General features: G+C 40.1%; 1 protein-coding gene across 1 annotated transcript; it reads right to left on the bottom strand.

Annotated features, from left to right (window-relative positions):
- Positions 1-438: 438 nt before the first annotated feature.
- On the bottom strand, positions 439-19,607 carry LOC310876963 (apolipoprotein B-100-like; the record flags this gene model as incomplete). Its single annotated transcript, XM_083790611.1, has 26 exons — positions 439-1,578; positions 2,347-6,968; positions 7,205-7,578; positions 7,754-7,869; positions 7,965-8,140; positions 8,236-8,408; positions 8,547-8,733; positions 8,835-8,971; positions 9,446-9,631; positions 10,543-10,748; positions 10,972-11,139; positions 11,231-11,434; positions 11,545-11,724; positions 12,079-12,304; positions 12,484-12,695; positions 12,788-12,934; positions 13,300-13,417; positions 13,557-14,007; positions 14,100-14,185; positions 15,222-15,346; positions 16,344-16,496; positions 17,234-17,381; positions 17,574-17,719; positions 17,826-17,938; positions 18,375-18,419; positions 19,550-19,607. 26 exons carry the CDS (start codon positions 19,605-19,607, stop codon positions 439-441), a joined length of 9,897 nt encoding a protein of 3,298 aa, XP_083646737.1.
- Between the last annotated feature and the right edge of the window lie 1,016 nt (positions 19,608-20,623).

Below are 20,623 nucleotides of genomic sequence, written 5' to 3'. Positions count from 1 at the left end.
CCATTGTCTGTGCAATGAGAGTATCTATTCTAGCCTATGATAACCATCAACTTGCATTATAATAAAACTTAGACGTTGAGTGTTAAGATGTTAAATAGTTTCTTAAAATTACATGTACAGAAGACACAAAGATAATTTATGCAGTACAAATGGTCTTTATTGAGTCTTCATAAAGTTTGTTTTTAAATAGAATAAAACATAAAGGGGCACAGTATAACCAGAAAAGATGAACATCTACATTGAAATAATAAAGAACATTGATAATTTGCAAAATACGGTAGGGTAAACAACGTAATGGCCTTTTTAAGGACTTGCATACATTCTGTAGTATTAAAACAACAATTTAATATTGCCATGTGTTGCTGTTTACAGACACACACAAAAAAACATTCTCTCAAACATTTTGGAGGCGTACGAAAGTGAAATATTTTCTGTCATTTAGGCAAATTTGGGAATGAATGGGAAAGGAATGTCGATATCCATCTGTCTCTCACTCATTCTCACATAAGGCTCAAACTTTTCGGTGCTCTCTTTAAGAAGCTCAATGATCGTGTTGTGGAAAGAATTCAAGCGTTTTACCATTGAGTCAATCCAGGCCATTATGTCAGCTTGAAGCTGCTCAATGGACATGTCTGCAAGAAGATCCTGGAGTTTAGAATACACAATGCTGATGTATTCAACCACAGTTCTCCTGGCATCCTCCACCTGCTTGGTGATATCAACCACAATACGAGAGTTGATGGCATCCGTGTATACATCACTTAACCAAGAAGAGACATTATCTGCATCCCAAGAGCTTAGGAAGTTGAAGAGTTTCTCTGTTTTCTCAATGCTAACCTGGGTGAATTCAGACAGCCTTGTTAGGATGTCTTCAAGCTGGATATCCCCCAATTTCTTCACTATCACAATCACTTGGGTCTGGATTTTCTGCAATGTTAGTGACAAGTCATCTAAGATTTCCCCTCCCCTCATAATATAGCTTGAGCCAGGGAAAGTGAATTCAATGCCTCTGAAATAATCAATTAGCATTTTGAAGGTGAAGCTAATGTACTCTGGAATTTTTGTGATAGCTTCCTCAGACACATCGGCAACAAAGGCGCTAATTGTTTGGTAGACTTCAAGTCCAGACATCTTCTCTTCAAATCCAGGTATCTGGAATTTAGTCTCCCTCAGGAAGTTGATAGTAGCATCAAGTATAATTTGGATGTTCTTTTGGTATTCCCTGAGGATAAACATTGCACTCTCGAATAACTTAGGCCTGGTTATTTCAGAAAAGTCAAATGCTGCTATTTTGTCAGCAGCTCTCTTGAACATAACATTACCCTGCTCTTTAGCCTGCTCAAAATAACCTTTGAGGATGACAACAAATTTGGAAATTTCATTGTAGGTGTTGCTAATGGGATCAGACACCATTTCCTGGAAGGTTTCGGCTGACATGATTGTAGGCACACTCTGCTTCAAACCCAGCATCATTTCATAGGGAATCTCTGTATTCCAAGTTGTCTGAAGGCTCAGCTTCTCCAAGTTCATCACAGACATCTTCACAGCCACAATGTCAACATCACTTGTGGGCTCAGACTGTGTGAAACAATACAAAAAGGAGAAATATTAAAATGAGGTAATAGTAGTATCAGAATTTTCAGTCATATGGACATGGACAAGTTGGGCTAGTAATTGAATAAGCAAATGAAGGAAGGATGGATCAATGGATGATAGATACAATTAAATAATATTGACAGATATACATGCACAGTAAATAAATAAAAGATAATAGTAATAATAATAATAACAACAACAACGACAACAACAACAACACTCATGTTTTACTTTATCTAATAACAACCGAAAACATGTAGGCCCTATGGAAGCATAAAGCTGCCAAAATTCAAATGAAATGGCAAATACGAAAAGTCAATTGAAATAAGAGAAATGCTTTTTCATTTTCAGGTCATTAACACTTTTAATGAGACAAAAATAAATCAAAAATGCAATAGCATTTACATTTAATCTACAGATGTGCTCATTCTATGACACAATTAAAATTATCATTTGATTTTGAATTTAAAAAAAAACTAAAAAAAACTTGAAAATGCAATGCAATGCGATTAGCATTCTACATCTAGATCTACATCTGTAGATTAAATGTAAATGTTATTGCATTTTAGATTTATTTTTGTCCCAAGAAATATGCGTTAATGACCTGAAAATGAAAAAGCATTTCTCTTATTTCAATTGACTTTTCGTATTTGAATTTTGGCAGCTTTATCATTCCATAAACATGAACCTTGGTTGAACAAAACCGAATTTGTCTTTTTAAATAAAAATATGCAATTTTCAATGTCTTACCGGATAACGACCATAGAGTCTTCCTTTCACCTGGGCGGGACGCTTAGTCTGCAACTGGAGTCCAATGAGTCCAGCAGATGGAGAGGACACAGAGACAATAAGGCCTTCCTGAGGATTTCCAAACATCTCCTGGTTGATTTCCATAGTTAGCACTGGGAGATTAAGCTTGGCTGAATTTGTGATGGAAGCATCAATTTCTTCATAATTGACAGCGATGGAGCTTTCGTGGTTACCCTCAACCATCATGTGTTTCACGGACAGAACAGAGGCTAGTTTCAGAATATTTCCATTGGCCCTGTTCATGGTGCTGGTGCCCTCAATTTTACCATTCAGAACCTCAAACTCAGAGGACGAGGAGGCATCAAGTCTCATGACAATATCGCCCTGGTTGATGAGACCAGCATCAGCCTTGAGCGTGATAATGGCTGTCTTCAAGGATAACTCATACGTCATGTCACCCAGGACAGGGATCATGATGCCTCTCATTTTGGGAAGAGTGATTTTGGGGAAAGTTAGCTTACTAAGGGCAGATCGAACATACAAAGTAGGCAAAGGCACAATGAAAGAAGACACCTCAACATTCACCACTGGGAGTTTGTATGCAGGGAAAGTAATAGTTTTAGGCATGTCCATGCCCATGTCATACTTTACGTCGTCATACAATTTAGTTAGTCCATTAAGGGCATCAATGACTGGTTCAATGTCAATGTCAATGGTGATAATTTCAGGGTTCTTCGTGTACTTCAGCTTGGCATCCATATCAATGGTCTGCTGGGTAGTGATCAGGAACCTGCTCAGGCCAGTGTCTTGCCACAGACTGTATTCTTTCACTTCAGGGGTCTCCACACCTAAGAATGGAACTGTCATTGCCGGTATGTTGAAAGGCTCGCTCAGAATGTCAAGGTTGGCTTCTCCTTTCATCTGTGCAAAGAAGCCAACTTCCGTCTCAGCATTATCCACAGAGAAGTCATGGGAGTATTTGTTCTGGTTGCATCTAGCCAGACCTGTCCAGGAAGCTTGTTGTACCTCAGAGTTCAGGTTAATAACAATGTCATTCTGGAGATCTACCTTTCCGGATAGCTGGAATGGAAAGTCAACCTTGGTGTTTCCTTTATTCTTGGATTCAAACATAATCTCAAAGGGAGTGAGCTTTGCAAGGACAGAGTTTGCGATAATTCCTTCAACTTTTCCGATCAACTCAGCATTATGAGAAGCAGTAACATCAATTTTTAGGTCTTCAACAATAGCTTGGAATTTCAGCTCTGCAACACTGTTCTTCATGTAGTCTGTGTCTGTCTCAACCCTGCCATTAATTTTAACATAGTTAGGCAAGCATACATCAACATCCATATTTTGATTCATTCTGAGATGGTTGGATTCTGTTGTGCCGGTGAAAGCCACTTTAATGTTGCAGATACCAGTGACAACAACCTCCATGTCACTTTTGTGGACTGCCTCGTCAGAGAAGTCCTGCAAAGCATATTTGCCCTTGCCCTCGTTATTAATGGTCAGACGAACAGATCCATCTTCAAGCTGTACAACAGCTGTCTGGTCGAAGGAGGCGTCACTGAAGATGTTGAGGAGAGGCATGTTGACTTCATGTTTGTAGCCAGTCTTCATGTTTGCAGAAACTCCATTTTCCATGGCAAAGAATGCATCACTAACCAGCTCTGCTTTGTAGGGCTCAGTTGTAGCTTTGGCAATAGTTTTAGCAGATGCCTGAGCTGACAGGCCATAGAAAGCCACTTCTCCCTGGTGGTCAAGAGTGAACGATGTGTGCGTAGCTTTGATGTTCTCAGAGAGGGTCAGGCGGCTCATCTTGGGCACGGCAATGTGGGCACTGGCCTCCAGAGTGTGTTCAAGGAGGTCAAGAGTGGAAGTGGCCTGTGAGTTAATGTTCATTGTGATGAGTGGTGTGACAGGGGTAGTGGTGGTGTTTTGCAGCTCAGCGGTGGTCCTGAGGCTGTAATCAGGTGAGATGATTCTGAACTCCCCATACAGTTTTCCAAAGCAAGGAACCTTGCTAATTTCTGTGATCTTTTCATTCAGCTCCATAGCAAGAGTTTCATAATCAAAAGACGTGATTTTCTGAACCATTCTGTTAAAGTAGGCACTCATGTCATTAACCATTTGCTTGAAGTCAAACATATAAAGTTGATTCACCAACTCCTTCAAAGGTGCCAAGACTTTGTTAACCAGAGGCTCTAGGTCAATGGACTTAAGAGCAGCCACTGCAGACTGAATCTTTTCCCTGATTTGATACTGTTTCATACTTTCAACAGCCGCATCCATGATGCGCTCAATTATCTCTTCAACCTCATATTTTGACAAGAGTTCTTCAATTGCATTATAAATAGCATTGATCTTGTTAGGAATGTTGAGTTTCTTGATCCAAACCATGATAGTGTCCATGGCTCCTTTCAGCATATCAATGATTTGCATTGTGGGGAGCTTGGCCATCAGGTTGGTTATGTGATTTCCCATGGTGTTGACGAAGGCTGTCAAGTCTCGGACAAACAGATTAAAGTCGAAGGTCTCAATTACCTCTTTCAGCTCAGAAACCTTCTCATGTAACCTGGCACTGATATCAAACTGAGTATCCATATCCTTGAACATGTTGATGGTGTTGTCCACCATCCTGATCACTGTAGTCTTCACTTCGTCTAGAACTGTTGGCAGATGCTCAATGAATGGAATCTGGATCAAGTGGCTGTCACTGTTCTTATCATACTTCACAAACCCAGAGATGGAATATTCATGGTTTTCGCTGGACTGCTTTAAGAAGTTTGTGGAGACAGCTCCCGCCAACTCTAGTCCCATTCTCTCTGCATTGTTGTAAGCATTCACTTCGTGATCAAGCTCATGATTGTTCAGTTTGGATGTGATCTTCAATGTGATGCTTTGCTCCTGGAGTGTAATCAGGCTGTTCATTTTGTTGTTCATGTTGGTGTTGATGGTGAGGCCATTTGTCAGTTCATGAGTGCTTGAGGCTCTGTACTCAAATGACTGTGTGAAAGCCAGGGGCTCTGCCTTCAGGAGGAATTTGCTGTACAGTTCACCACTCTGTGGTCCATACAAATACACTCCACCATTTGTGTTGAAAATGGAATCAATGTTCAGAGTGAAGGGCTCAGCAACAGCTTTGACAGTGCTGTCCAGGCGGAGGTATGGGGAGTTGAAGTTAGCCATGTTGTTAAACTTCATGGAAAGACCAGCAACCTCCATATCAAGGGCATGTGTCACATGAGAACCCAGGAATTTTCCATTGGTGTTGCTCTTTGCAGAGAGGACCATGTCAAAGAATGTGATTTCATAGGTATGTTTCAGCTCTTCCTCCGAGACAACTCCCATCATTGTTCCAGTCAGGTCAATTCTGTAAGGCTCTACCTTGAACTGGCCTTCATTCAAAAAGCTGGCATCCATTATCTTCAAGGCATTGCTGACAATTATTGAGCCAGCGAAGAGTTCCATGTCAACTGTGATGTCATGTTTGTAGGAGTTTCTCTCATTAAGGAAATTGTCACTCTTAGAGTGGAAGGCCAGAGATGTCAGAGTAAGGGTCATGGAGTGTGTATTGTCAGTTTTTATGTTGTTAAGAGATCCAACCAGGTTGTTGGAGAAGGCCAAGCCATCTTCATTCACTCTGAAGTTCACTCTGTTTCTGGCATCAGCATCAAAGAGGTTACCCTTGAACATGCTGTTCAGATATACCTCTGAAGTTGCCAATTTCCCCTCAATGTTGAGCTCAGCTTTGTTGTTGTTGACAACTCCTTTGGTGGTGATGGACATCACAGCTCCAGCAGTGTCAACTCCACCATGCAAAACATTCTCAAAGGTCATTGGGCTGCTCTGTGCAGTTGTAGTGCAGCTGGTGGTCAAGCCATTCGTGTTCAGGGTCAGAGTTCCTTTATGGGAGGCACGGCTTTCAAAGATGTTTATGGATGCATCACCATTGATCTCCAGGCCAGAAGGGTTCATGGACCCAGAAATCAAATAATAGGCACGGTTTTCTGTGTCATCAGCCTGGTTCTCTACCCTGATGCTAACCTCTGCTCTGGAAGCAGCGATATCTAACTGACTACGGAGCTGACTATTTTCAGCCTTGGTAACAGAGTCAGTCTGGATGGTAAACTGGGCCTCTTTATAGCCAATGGTAGCCTTGGTGGTGTGCTTGATTAGGTCGGTATTCATGTGGGTGGTGGAATCAATCAGGAGCTGGTCATTAGCATACTCTGCCTTCATCTTGTTCACAACTTCCAGGATCCTAGAGGTCATTGTCAGTGTGGACTCTGTTCTTGCTTCTTTCTTCGTTGGCTCAGCAGTGAAAGACTGGGAATAGGTGGTGCTGGCAGACAAGGATCCAACAGTCATACTTCCATCCACATTGACATCTCCAGTGAGCATATCTGAGGCAAGGGAGCATTGGGAGGTCATGTGCAAAGATGATTGCAGGCCCAGAGTGCTCAAGGCTTGGATCTTGTAGCTGCTTGTTGTCAAGACTTTGTCTGACATAACAATGGTTTCCAGGACTTCAAAGCTTGTGTCAATGAGCTTGTGCTTCAGGGAACTATCCATAGTGAATTTCAGGACCTCCTGTGGTGAGTCACTTATCTCTGCAACTCCTGTAAAACAGGCAAATTCATGCTTACTATATGAGACTTGAACACATTATAAGACATACATAATACAGAATAAAAAACACATAGTTCATTGCCTTTATAATAGTTAAGAAATTACGAAATAATACTACAGTTGATTCGTTGATTCGAATGTATTTATGTTTATACTGTGTTTATATGTTGATGAAAATCAATTATCAAATATTTATGACTAAATTGATGAAAAAAGGCCAAGTTACCCTCAGCTGTGAAAGACAGGAGTTCAATGGGGCTGTCAGCCATGAATTTGAACTTGGCCAGATAGATAGGAGAATCAATGGTGTTGTTCCCGGCAGTGGCCATCCCCTCCCAGTTGTAATAGTTGCTGTTGACTTTAGCGGCCACGTCCACCATTCCCATGAGTGGCACAGTAAGATCGTACTCAGATGGGACGGTGAAGGTTTGGATGGGGATCTGCCTGGATTCAAGCTCTAGGCCAAACCCTGGCAAAGACATCTTTGGTATGGTGAGCACAGGTGGAATCCTCAGTTCCTCAGATGACTTTCCTCCAAAAGGCAGAGGAATGGTGATGGTCATTCTGTCCTTGTTGAAGCGGTATCTGAATGTGCTTTCACTGGTCAAATGGATAAGGTGCGTTATTAGATAGGACCATATACAAATTTAATTTAGCCATTTCTAGCGGTGTTTTATTATATATGACAAAATTACAGTTGAGAGGTTTTCATAATAGATCTACAGTTAGTTTCAGAAGCAGGACGTGAAACTGATGATTTTCAAGTGTTACTTACAGGTTCATGAACAGGTTGTCAGGCATGGAGGGCATGGACATGTCCGCTACATTGTTCCTTAGCATCTCTACGAATGAAACATCAGCGGCGATCTTTTCAATCCAGATATCGCTTGCCTGTTTAAAAACACATTGAAGTTTAGAAGAAGAAGTAAAGAATTCAGTCTGCTAAAATATTTGTAAAGATGTATATTATTTGTTTGTGGTTTTACCTCAAAAGCTTTGGACAAGATTTGACCCAATTTCATATCAGTTTTAACCACACGCTGGTCCAAGATGTCCGTTACCAGCTGCTTCAGACTGGCCTGGAGGGCATCCGTGTAAGGTACAAACATCTGGACATCAGCGTTCATATTGGACATCAGCTGAACTTCAGCCAGCTCCTCACCTGAGAAAACAAAAACATTGTTTTACCTGTCAACATTCATGAAACCTGTGAAATTCATACATCCGTAAACATTAATGCTTGGCAGATCAACATACCGTATTTGAAAGTGACAGCCTGAATAGAAGTGGTCTGAGGGAGTTGGACTTCACTCTTGAGCTCCAAAGTGAGGTCCTCAGCATTCCTCATTGTGGCGGTTAGGGCAGCATCAGTCTTGAGTGAGGGGACCACCAGTTGAAGCTGCAGCTTTCCATCAGCCATTCCACGAAGCCTGTGGTCAACAAAACCACAAGAAGGTAACTATCACCTTAATCTATATACTGTGTAAATCATGCAAGTTTTTTAAAGTGTTTGAATAAAGAGTTGACTGCCATTGTGACAGATTGGGACAGATGCTGGGTTAACTTACTGGGCACGGGCTGCCAGAGACAGCAGGGGCACATTATGGCTGGAGACCTCAAGGCTAAGGGCGTTGCCCTTGGTCAAGCCCAATCTTATGGCAGTCTCCACATCGTAGTCAGGGATCTGAATGTTGGTGGTGAGGACACTCCTGTTCCTGTTGTATTTCATGGTGGCTGTGGCCTCAGATTCAGTGCCTAAAATTAAGTACGAGAAATTAGCAGTTTAATGAATTAGCAGTTTAATGAATATAGTTTTTTTATTGTTTTAATGCACATAAAGCAGACCAACGTCACACACATACCCTCTGCTCTGAGAATCATCTTCAGAGAGTCAACCTTCTGACGTCCCTCTTTGCCCTCACTGAGGAGCTCATAGGCGATGGTGGCTGTGTACTCACTGACTTCTCCAGTGGGCTGGATGTCCACTGCAAACCTAGAGGGTAAGACCGCAAAATAAAATCACTCTTGGGGAATGTGAGCCTCCTGGTCTCTCCAGCTCTTTAGTAAACAGAAATTGCATTTTCTGGTCGGGACACCAATTTTATCCAATCACTATTCAGGAGAGTGAACTCACACAGGAATCAGGATACAGGGTAAACAAGAGAATGTGGAATTGATGACACAAATAAATGAGCTGACAAATTTGGTACAGGAACACTATCAAACTGAAGCTGATAAATACTGGGTAATGGGTACTGGCTGAAATTGGCAACCCCCTGACAATGTATTTTATGTTTATTAAAGAGCTGGAGAGACAAGGAGACCTTGTTACTGAAAAACTATATAAATGATTATTACTATCAGAATATGGTGCTATGACTACCCTACCTATATTATAATCGACACTAGTAATAGATTATATAATCGAATTAACACCAACAAGGTATCCATTGATTCATTAACTTACTTGGTCTCTCCATTGAGGGGGAAGTAAGGAGCTGCGGCGTTAACTCCAGCAACAGAATAGCGGGCTGTGGTGCAATACTTGACTCCAGAGAAGAGAGGAGCACAGCTCACAACATTAGTCCTGAGTCCCTCATCCATGGGTGGAATCAGACTGGCCTGGCCTGAAGTTAAACTCAGCATTCTGTTGCTATTTAAAAGAGAGAACAGTGAAATAGAAAGTCCAACACGTGAATATCATTTATTCATCATTTGCCACTCCCTGTTGCACAAGTGCCTGTCTAGTGATATTATTATTGTGGGCTCGAGTAGCACTATTATTATTACCCAGTTATTATTACTTGCGCAAGCAGAGCGCGCAAGTACTAGTTTTGCCCAGGACGATATTCGATGCGTATGCACCGTCCCAGCATATTCGATGGGTATGCACCGTCCCAGCATATGACGTCAGGGTATAACTGGTATAACTAGCTCTCTCAATGATGACGTAATAAAGATGTGGATTAAAGGACCCAATGCCATATGAATAGAATATGCTGGGACGGTGCATACGCATCAAAAGTGGCGCAAAGTAACCACAGTATACCGCTAATCAACTTACAAATTACATATACATATACACAGAGGCATTTAGTATTAATATCACTATAGTCCAAGATTAAGTAAATTTAAAGCAATTGACAATTTAAAATAAATAATTAAATAATTATACTGTATACATATTTTATTTCAGTTTATATACCTTTTTTTCATCGGATATCGATGATTTATGTTTATTTGAGAAACTAAAATTCTAAATTCTAAATCGATAAAACTGTATTTCTTTCATAGATAGAAACTTTGTACATGCATAAAGTAGGTAGGTAGCAAATAGCTAAACCTAATAATTCAACATTTCAAACGTTCCTTCACAGAGAAGCTGAGATTGGACAGTTTGTAGCGGTCGACAGTACTAGTACTAGTAGGCCATTTATAGTAGTAGTAGTAGTAGTAGTAGTAGTACAACATGGCAATACATTGAAATACACAAGTTCCTAAAAGATCATGTGAATATATCAATTTGGAGGCAAATTAACATTAATGGATATTACTATTTGATACCTGATTCTGAAGAGCTGAGTGGTACTCTGTGGGGCAGGAATGGACAGTTTGACCTCGTTCTCTCCCATGGTGATCTTAGCATTGAGAGCACTCTCATGGTACAAGTTAGTGTGCATCTCAATTGCAGAGACTACAAACTCAGGGACATGGACTCCCATCTCAGTCACAAACTCAATTCCCACAGCAGGCATGAAAGATACTTCCTGCTGTAAACACATGAAATTGATGAGTACATACATTTTCAGTGCAATGAGGTAAAAAAACAACTCGAGTGAAATTGAACCTCAAAGACACTATCAGAAAATGAATGCTAAGAGTAGTAAACAAGAAAATAGTGTAACTATACAAAATAACTCAATAAACCCTCCAAACACATGCATGCACTACAATATCATGAAGTCAAGGTTGACATTAGAGTGGGATACTTACCATGTTTGGCGAAAAGCGAACTCCTCCTGTTGCACCAGGAGCAAATGTGCCTGACAGAGCAAACTTCAAAGGCAAGCCAGCTGCTGTTGACATGGTGAACTTGTTGTCCATGAAAATGTAATGGGCAAAGACCTCATTGTTGGTTCTGGACATGAGGCTCTTTGTGATCTGACAAAGAGATTAAATGCCATGGTTAAATATAAAAACGATCTTGACTGTAGAAAACAAAGGATGTAAAATGTACATGTGCAAGTTTTACCTCTCTAGGAATAGTCACCAGGAACATCTCAGCAAACATTTGTGCATATTGGGCAATTCCCTTCAGGTCACCGGGCTTGATGTAGCCAAGCTCAGCTCCCATGAGCCGGATGTAGGCCATGGCTTCTGGTGATTCCTGCGCTTGCAGATCCTTTGCCAGTTTGTTGAAATTACGGACAATTTCCCTGACAAGGTTCTCTGGCACCTTGAGTGAAAGAGTGGTAATGTCATAGATAAATAAAATACAAAGAATATATGTAAGAGACGAATAGATCAATATTGTACTATTCATTAAAAAATAATAAAATAAATTACCTGTTTCTTCATTCCCTCTGGTCTTATTGAAGTGGCCAATTTCTCCAGAACCTCATTGATCTTGTTTGGCATCTTATCTCCAACCCAGTACATAGCTTTGGACACAGTGTCAGGGAAGAACCCATTCTTGCCAAAGAGAGTCTCAATGGTTGGCTCAAGCCCCTTTCCTTCCATGCCAATCTATGGGCCAATAAGTCAGTAACATTCAGTAATATTTACAGTAGGGTTTGATGTGATAGAGGCAGACTTCTGCCATATACAAATAGCAATTAGAAAAGATTATGTAAGGTTTGTTCTAAATTGCCTTGATGCCTAAGTCAAAGGAAATCAATTTAATGTTAATTTAGTATACTTATTTGCTAATATTTGCTACACTTTTGTACAAATTAATCTATCATTTCAAGCAGGTTAATACATGCAAATGTAAGTATTTACATGTTTTATGTGACCAGATCCAAGTGTCATAAAATCACAATTAAGAAATGAAATTATTACAATTTGTTTAATAATAGGTCTAAAGGTTTTATTACATACCTCCCACATGTCCATATTATAGCCAAAAGCTTTCAGAGTAGTTTCCAGCAGGATCTCCCTGGGCAGTTGGCTGGTGGGATCAAACACAACGTTGCCACGAATGTTGGCCTGCATGCTTTCCTGTTCCATTCCCAGCTTGTAGTTGCGAGACATTGTGGTATATTCAGTGTGGGTTGCGACATCCATTTCATCCGGCTGCAGTGCTTCCAAGATCTTCTCACGCAGACTGGGGGCCAGACAACATTAACATTTAAATAGCTATTAATTTGGTTGGTAAATCAGTATTTCTGGTTTGTCAAATCTAATGTATATTGTTTAATACAGAAAGGTTTCACGTAAAACAATAGTTTGTATCCATTCAATGCACTTCTATTATGTCTAATAGGACTGCAACTCTGTTCTTACGCGTGGGTCTCAGGATCCTTGGAGGAAATGATGTTGTAGACGTGAGAGGTCACAAAGGCCTTGATCTGCATGTTCTGCTCCTGAGTGAGCAGCTTCTTCACCAGTTCCACATCACTGTCCTCAGGCTGCCTCATCAAAATCAAGTAGGCTGCTAGGCGCTTTTGCACAGCACCCTTGGCATACTGGCTGACCCTCTGGATGTTATTGCGCACCTGGAGAGGAACACAGTCAGGTGGTTTAATCACCTTATGATGACCTTTAAAACAGTTTTCTTTTTGTCATTTGACATAAACATGTTATGTACCTCATCTGTTACAGACATGCGCCTGAAAGCCTGAATAGCAGCCAGCTGGACATTCAATGTGGTTTGAGGCTGTCTCATGCACTTCACCAAGGTGGACTTTATAGACGGATCTGCAGCTTCCATTGCTTCTCCCATGTTACCAATAACCTGTAATTCGCATGGAATAGGATGTCAGAAACTTGAAAATATTTGCATACATGTAATAACTGTGGGTCAAGAGGTAGAGCAGGTCGTCCAATGATCCATGGGTCGGCGGTTCGAATCCCGGCTCCTCCTGTCTACATGTCGAAGTGTCCTTGGGCAAGACACTGAACCCCAAATTGCTCCCGATGTGCTGGTTGGTACCTTGCATGGCTTCCGCCGTAATCGGTGTATGAATGTGTGTGTGAATGGGTGAATGTAATGCACAATCTATGTATGTAAAGCGCCTTGGATAAAGGCGCTATATAAATGCACCATTTACCATTTATACAATGGGTGATTCAGAGCTGAGTTTACAGCCATTTACATACCCTCAATGTCAGGAAGGTCAGCTCTTTCTCGCCAGCGCAGTCCACACCCAGAATGGCAGTCATGAACTCAGACACATCAGCAATCTCAGGAGTGACTTTGCCCTCAGCCTGGTAAAGCCTAATAAACAAGACATTTTGTAACTACAACCTTTACGTACAAACAGCACAGACACTATTCATTGTGAGTTAGGATTTTCTTCTTTTCTTGATAATAATAATAATAATAATACAAAAATCCCATTCTCAATCTTACTTACTTTCTGACAACATTGCTGAGGCCGTACATGATGGGCTTGCTCTTATGGTTCTGAGCCATTAACAACATATCCTTAACCATTAGACGGGAGGGGTTGGGCAGCATTCCCAGGAAGTAGGCGGCAACATCAGCCTCAAAAGCAGGAAGCTGAGAGGTCCGAAGCACAGCCAACATGGCACTGCTACATTCTGGGGTACCACACTGCATCAGAGCTTGCCATGTCAGGGCTGTGTCCATGGTCATCATCTCGTCGGAAGCAGGATTCAGGATGTCCCTCTTCAGGCCACGGAGCTCAGATACAAACCTCTGAAAGGTGCTGGCACGCTGGTGGCCCTGGTTGGTCTGACCCAGGTTGATCAGCTCCCTCAAAGTGGCAATGGCAGCATCTTTGGTCTGAACTGGGGCCTTGTCCTCAGCTACCTCCATGGGCAGGAACTTGACGTTTAACTCATCTTAAAAGGATAATAACATAGAGGCAGTGAGACATTATTCAAGTCAAGACATTGCAGCAAGCTATATCCAAGGTCAGGACATAAACACTCACTGTGCTCAAAGACTCTATCATTGATCTTGCTGGTCTCCTGCAGAGAAAGAGTCTGCTTCACCAAGGTGGAAACTCCATATTCATTCCTGTTTAACAAGCCAGAACAAGAGAATATGTCAGCAAATTACCTATATATATTACATGATGACGTATGATGATAAGAGCGGCCCTCACTTCACACAGGTGTGATTTTTAGAGTAGAAAAACATTTTACTTCGTTTTTAGGGGCGCTAGCCCCTCCTATATTCAGCTATTAGTGTAGATTTTCGTATTACACAAACATTAAATTCCCATTGCCAATGAATGGAGAGTTTACATCATATGTGTCTGAGAAAATCGGTATTTTAGTCTTACACAAACATTAAAATTCCCATTAACAATGAATGGAGAATTTCCGTCACATGTGGACGAGCAAATCGGCTATTTTTGTCCTACACAATTCCCATTGACAATGAATGGCGAATTTACGTCATGATGTACGCTGATAAGAGCGCCCCTCACTTCACACAGGTGTGATTCTTTTCTCCCAATTTAGTTTCATCAGTTAACCTTCCCCATGTAATGTATGTGTTGCCACTGCTATAGTAGGCTACCCTACTTGCTCACATGCATGACGGTGAGGACCCCCCACCAGGAGTACCTATATAGCAGTATAGCACCTCCTTCCTACAACCCGTCCCCACCTCTATTTGACAGGTGCCAGATCCCTGCACTCCCCACCCAGATTCCCTCCCCCAAACACAGGCAAAGGGGGTTCACGCTGTGAGGGCAAACTGGATGCCAGTGTTGGATTACAAATCTCTAGACTCCATGGCAAAGTATTTTGTCACTGTGCAGTGTGCACACATTGAGCTCTACTTTCAAATCTTTGAATAGTTCAACTAGCCGATCTACATCAACACGGTGTGAGCTTTTAGATTGGCTATTTTAACTATGCAAAAATGTTTTTCAAAATAGTAAAAATAAAAAAGGCAAAGTAGTTTAGGGATAAGGGGTTTAGCATGGACGAAAATAGAGCCCATTATGCCAAATGCAGACAGACAGATGAGTTTGTAAATAAAATAGTTATATAAGTATATAAATTGGGCCTTTCCCAATTATTTCTTTGTGTATTATACTTACTGATGAGAGAAAGGCAGGAAGATGTGTTTTTCTGTGCAGGTTCCAAAAGTCATGTGTTTCTTCTGGTTGTCAAACTTGTAATTGCAACTCTGGGTGCTGCTGATCATCTTGGACAAAGGATAGTGCTGATGGTAGAAAGGCAAATCCATGTTTTAGAGAGATTATCAAAGGAGAAACTGTCAGATACTAAATAAATAATTAATATGACACATGACTGTAGCTTTAATATAGTGCGATTGGACACCCTCTGACAAATAGCGTTTTAGTAAATATTTAGGCAGAATTATATTAGTTATATATAGCTGTGGATACTTGCATTGTCTTCTACTAAAGCAGTGGTTCTCGAACTGTGATGCTTGTGAGCACCTTCTAGGCCAGAGGGTGTGTGACATTAAAAGGCTAATGGTGGTGCTATGGTTTAATTTAAAAAAGGTTTGGGAACCGCTGTACTAAAGGATTAGTGTTGAAATGGACTTTGTAAGCTTGATTTATGCCTCATTAGAAACTTGTTGGGCAACACATCACAGCCATCACAGCCAGCCATCGAAGCCAATCATCCAACCCACACAGGATACTTCAAAGCCATGTACTAGTGCAGTCGTTTTCAACCCTTTTCATATCAATTAAGGCCAATACGTTTTTCAGCATTTGAGCCACGCCACGGACCACCATTTGATGACATTTAGCCTCTCCGACCCAAAACTAAAGAATATTTTTTTTATCGTTGGATAAGATTTTGTCCACAATTCCATGCTGTATTGATGTTGGTACCATTAGGAAAGATAGCACAGGCAATATAAATAACAATTCTTCTACATTCTCTAATTGTGTAGACTTCTTGTAAATTAAGTAATGCAGATGTTTAACAATAATTTAACTCTTGAGAGCGTAAAATGAGACCAAATGGACCGGGGAAAAATGAAACCAAAATGAAACCAAATGGACCCTTCCGGGTCCATTTGGTTTCATTTTACGCTCTCAAGAGTCCTCAAGAGTCCTCAAGAGTTCTCAAGAGTTAAAGATCATTTAGCTGGGGGGACCACCTGGAATTCCCTCAAGGACCACTGGTTGAAAATCATGTGCACTAGTGACTATTACATCAGGATATCATTATGGTCTTACCATTCCAGAGATGAGAGCCAGGGGACTGGTGTGGTCTCGCTGGGCGCTGAAACTGTCACATTTAGACAAGTCCCTAGTGACAGTCACATCAGTAGCAATGTCTTCTCTGGAGTTGACAGTGAATTCAGAGCTGCATATTCCATGCACAGTGGCCTTAAAATGGAGAGAGAGAGAGAGAATGTTAGTTTGGTAAATAAGGGACAACATTTTTGCCTCATTTACTTGAGTACTGTACTTAAGTGTAACGTAACGTTCTTTTCAGAAGTCTATATCTGTAGTATTTATTATGTAGGCCTATATGTTTAGTTGATTATTCTGTATTTTTGGATACTACCACTGCAAATACCACACTTACTTAATATTTGCAAAGCACTTTGAGGTCAGATATTTGGGGCTTGCCACAACGTTTAAAGAAATCAATAGGGGCCTGAAATGTCCGACACTCAACTATAGCTAAAAATGAATTAACTTAATTTACATGGTGTGAATTGTCTTAGTAAAATAACTCCACCCTCAGACAACAGAAACGAAAGCTCAAAATTATTTGTTAGGCCTATACATACCTTTAATACGCATAAACAAGATTTATTCATTCTAACAATCTTGTTTATCGACCAAAAATCATTAGCTTTCATTAAGTGACCGGTGAGGTGATGTCATTAACCAAGATAATCTTATCTGGGACTTTGACCTGCAACAAATTATTGTCAAGTGGAAAATATGATGGTATTTATCACCTGTGATAGGGGGTGGCTTATCTTTCCATTGCACAACTTGTTTATCTTTTGCATGACCACATAGATACTGTTGCACAAAGAGGAGCAAGCTCGTTGTTGATGACTTGGACTGGACCTGTTTGGCTGTGTGTGTTGTGTTTGAGGATCTCTCACCATTTCTTTGTTCCTCTCCTCCTCCATCACAGGCACAAGAAGCGCAGAGATGATTCCTCTCTTGATGTTCAGGATGTTGATGGGTTCATCGTCCTCAGGGAACAGTTGGACATCTGTCTGTCCCTCAACAGTGATCTTCAATGCGTATCTATGAAGGGGGGCAGACCACCATTTAATATTGAGCCTATAGCCTGCAGTTTATGTTATGTCACTTTGCATCCTCTCTTCCAGTATCACTGGGTGTTCTGCTATAAGGCTAAGCCTTCTTATCTGTTATCATTTCATGTGTTCATGTCACCACACCCTGTCATATCTTGCTCAGGGCTTTAGGCCTACTCACTTTGCCATGGCAGCGTTGAATGTTTCAGCACCTGGGGCAGGCTCAAACACTGGGGTGCCCTCTTCATCCACATCAACAGCCTCGTTCAGAGAGCACTCTGTTGTGCGCAGGATGAAGCTACAGGTCTGGGGCACCTCAATTTCAACCTAGGCAACAGATCAGAATAATGTAATGTTCTTAGAACCTTCCATTTTCCGTAAAGGTGAAGATAGGGTTATATTGGCAAAACTGATCAGGGCTGTCATAACCTACCTTACAGGAGACTTTGGGGCCATTTTTCAGATTAGTGGCTCCATTCACTCCATTAAGGGTTTCGGCTTCATAGTCGTACACAAACCTCCTGAAGTTCTTGAACCTTCTGGCCACTAGAAAATCATTAAAAGCTAGAATGTTGATAGATACTATGGACTATTGGTTCTTAATCTTTTCTGGGCCAGGGCCCACTTTGATTGATTGATTGATAATTCTATTAGACAATAAGATGCAAACAGTACAGGGTACAGTCAAGCACAGCATTGGTCCAAAAGGACAGCACAGAAGAAAGACCTTGCGGTCTTGTTTCCATTCGGGTCCCATGCATTCATTCACAATGACATAAAATCAATTGACTTGACAAAAGGTTTGTGGCCCACATATCTGACCACATAACATGGCAACCAAAAGGCTGCTGGTTAAGTGGTCAGCTACATACAGTATAGGCTGCAGCTCATAACTTTAGAGGTGCACTAATGTTTTTAATAATACTTTACACTTTACAAACATTATAATGATGGTAAATACAGTACAAATTATGTAACTTACAGAAACATGTTGGGGATTGTCCCTCCGCATTTCCCACATCTTGTTCTGTATTAGTAGAGAAAGGCAGAATGTTATTTAATAGTTCAAATATCTAGTAGCATAAATATCTTCATTGTAAAATAAAGCATTATTATACACATTACTTAATATTTTAATGCAAAAAGTATTCTATTTCACAGTGCTTAGATTGTGTGTTTCATTTTACTCATCAACAATATATACTAACCAATATTTATATAATAGCTATACTATCACACTACATATACAACTATTATGGATATAGGATGACTTTTAAAGTTAAACAACGTATGTCAACAATGGACAACAATGGACAGCCTGCTGCGCTCGCACACACACGCACGCACGCACACACACTATACAATATATACCATATATAATATATATATATATATATATATATATATATATATATATATATATATATATATATATATATATATATATATATAATCCTAGAAACAGACACTCACTGACTCATTTATAAAATGCTACACAACCAAGCAAAGCTTTTGAATGAACTGAAGTAGGTTTTTACTTTAAGGTGACTTCCGCAAAACAATTTAATCCAAAAAGAAGTAAACAATTTGTTGATAATGACTTGCACTGTAGGCCTACTGTCCATAGTAAATTAGATTAAACAGGTCTCATGGTAACAGGTGAGAATTCTCAGTTTGGTCAAACTATTTAAACTTCAATGGCTGACTTCAATTCAATGCTTAAAAGTAACCCTTCATAGACATGTTTTGGATAATAATTGTCTTGAAAATGTAATAATAACTAAACTAAGTAGAGATACTCAAAACATTTACATTTACTTTACATTTACATTTTCAGGACATTTTCTAAAAACATTCCCAAAAAAAGCCACATCTTTCATGAATTAAAAATAAATTCATTTTCTTTTCATTCATTTCATGAAGAAATAAAAGATAAATCTAAAAGATTCCATAAATTAGAAACCAATTTGGTTAAGTAGTAGTGAAAATAACCGATCTACAAGCTCACAGTGCGATGCGACATGTTGTGATCTTGTGCTATTTTTTTTTTTTTTATCCCAGGGAGACATAACATTTCTCTTTTGAGTCACAGGCTAAAACGTTTGGGAACAACTGGTCTAGACTAGAGGGTTTAAGTGGTTAAATATGGATACTTACGGGCTAACGTGTAGGCTGTTACCAGCAGCAGCGAGAGGCAGAGCTTTGTACCCCCCATGATGGGTTTGAAGAAGCTCCGGAATCCTTAAGGATAGGCGAGTCCTCCTCTTTCAGTGAAGACTAAACCTGTGCTTTAACGTAATGGCTTTTATACTTACACACCTTGCTGTATGAGTTCACTTGGAAGTTGCAAATGTGTTGCCCAGGTTTCAAAGTCTAAGCAGTCCTTGTGGCAGGCCAAAGGTGAAGCTGTTTAACAAACTATCCAAAGACTTGTCTGTCAGCACTGGTTGGGATGGAGTTCTCTGATTACATTTAATTACTTTCTGATTCAACCCCTGATTCTTAAGGAGATGTGGCATGTTTGTTTGTGTTTGTTAGTCAAACAGGTATTGATTTATTGTTTTAAGGGAATTATGTTGACCCAAGTTTGAGTCATTATTCAAGTTGTATTAATCAAGAATCCATGCAATGTATTTTTAGTTATAGAACAAATCAAAACAAGGGAAATGCATAATAATGTGTTAAATAAAATAAGTATATAGTCTACTTGAGATCATCTCCAACTGCAGCTTTTAACTTGCCTGTAATGTTTGCTCAATAGAGACCCACAAAATGTAGATGACCTATATAAAAGAACAAAGGTCAGTTGTTATCAACATAAAAAGGATCATATCAACCATCATATTCATAATAACAGGAGCAAATCAACAACCAGGTGCAGGTTATTTACACATAAGGTCAAGTCCCAGAACATACTGTAAGTTACAGTAAGTCTTGTACTAAAATAACCCTTTAGGGTGAACTGTCAAACCAGCTCACACAGTATAGATATAGCTTTTCATAACAATAGATCTTGTATTCTGGATATTAAATTGTTTAAAGTACAGATTTAAAGAAGATAGCTAGGGACTAAATATGGTTTAGCAAGTTAGCAAGTTTAGCTTTAAATTAATGTTGTTAGTCAATGTCAATGTTATAATGGCCTATGCATGCGCTTCACAGCACCTTAGTCCTACGGTTAAAGGCACATTAACACAGGACAAAAGGTCAATACAACAGAGCATTTCAAAT

This window comes from Protomyctophum parallelum (assembly GCF_964188405.1).
Source record: "Protomyctophum parallelum genome assembly, chromosome: 19".
NCBI lineage: Eukaryota > Metazoa > Chordata > Actinopteri > Myctophiformes > Myctophidae > Protomyctophum > Protomyctophum parallelum.
The sequence above is the reverse complement of the archived record's forward strand: the minus strand, read 5'-3'. Positions and strand labels throughout refer to the sequence as shown.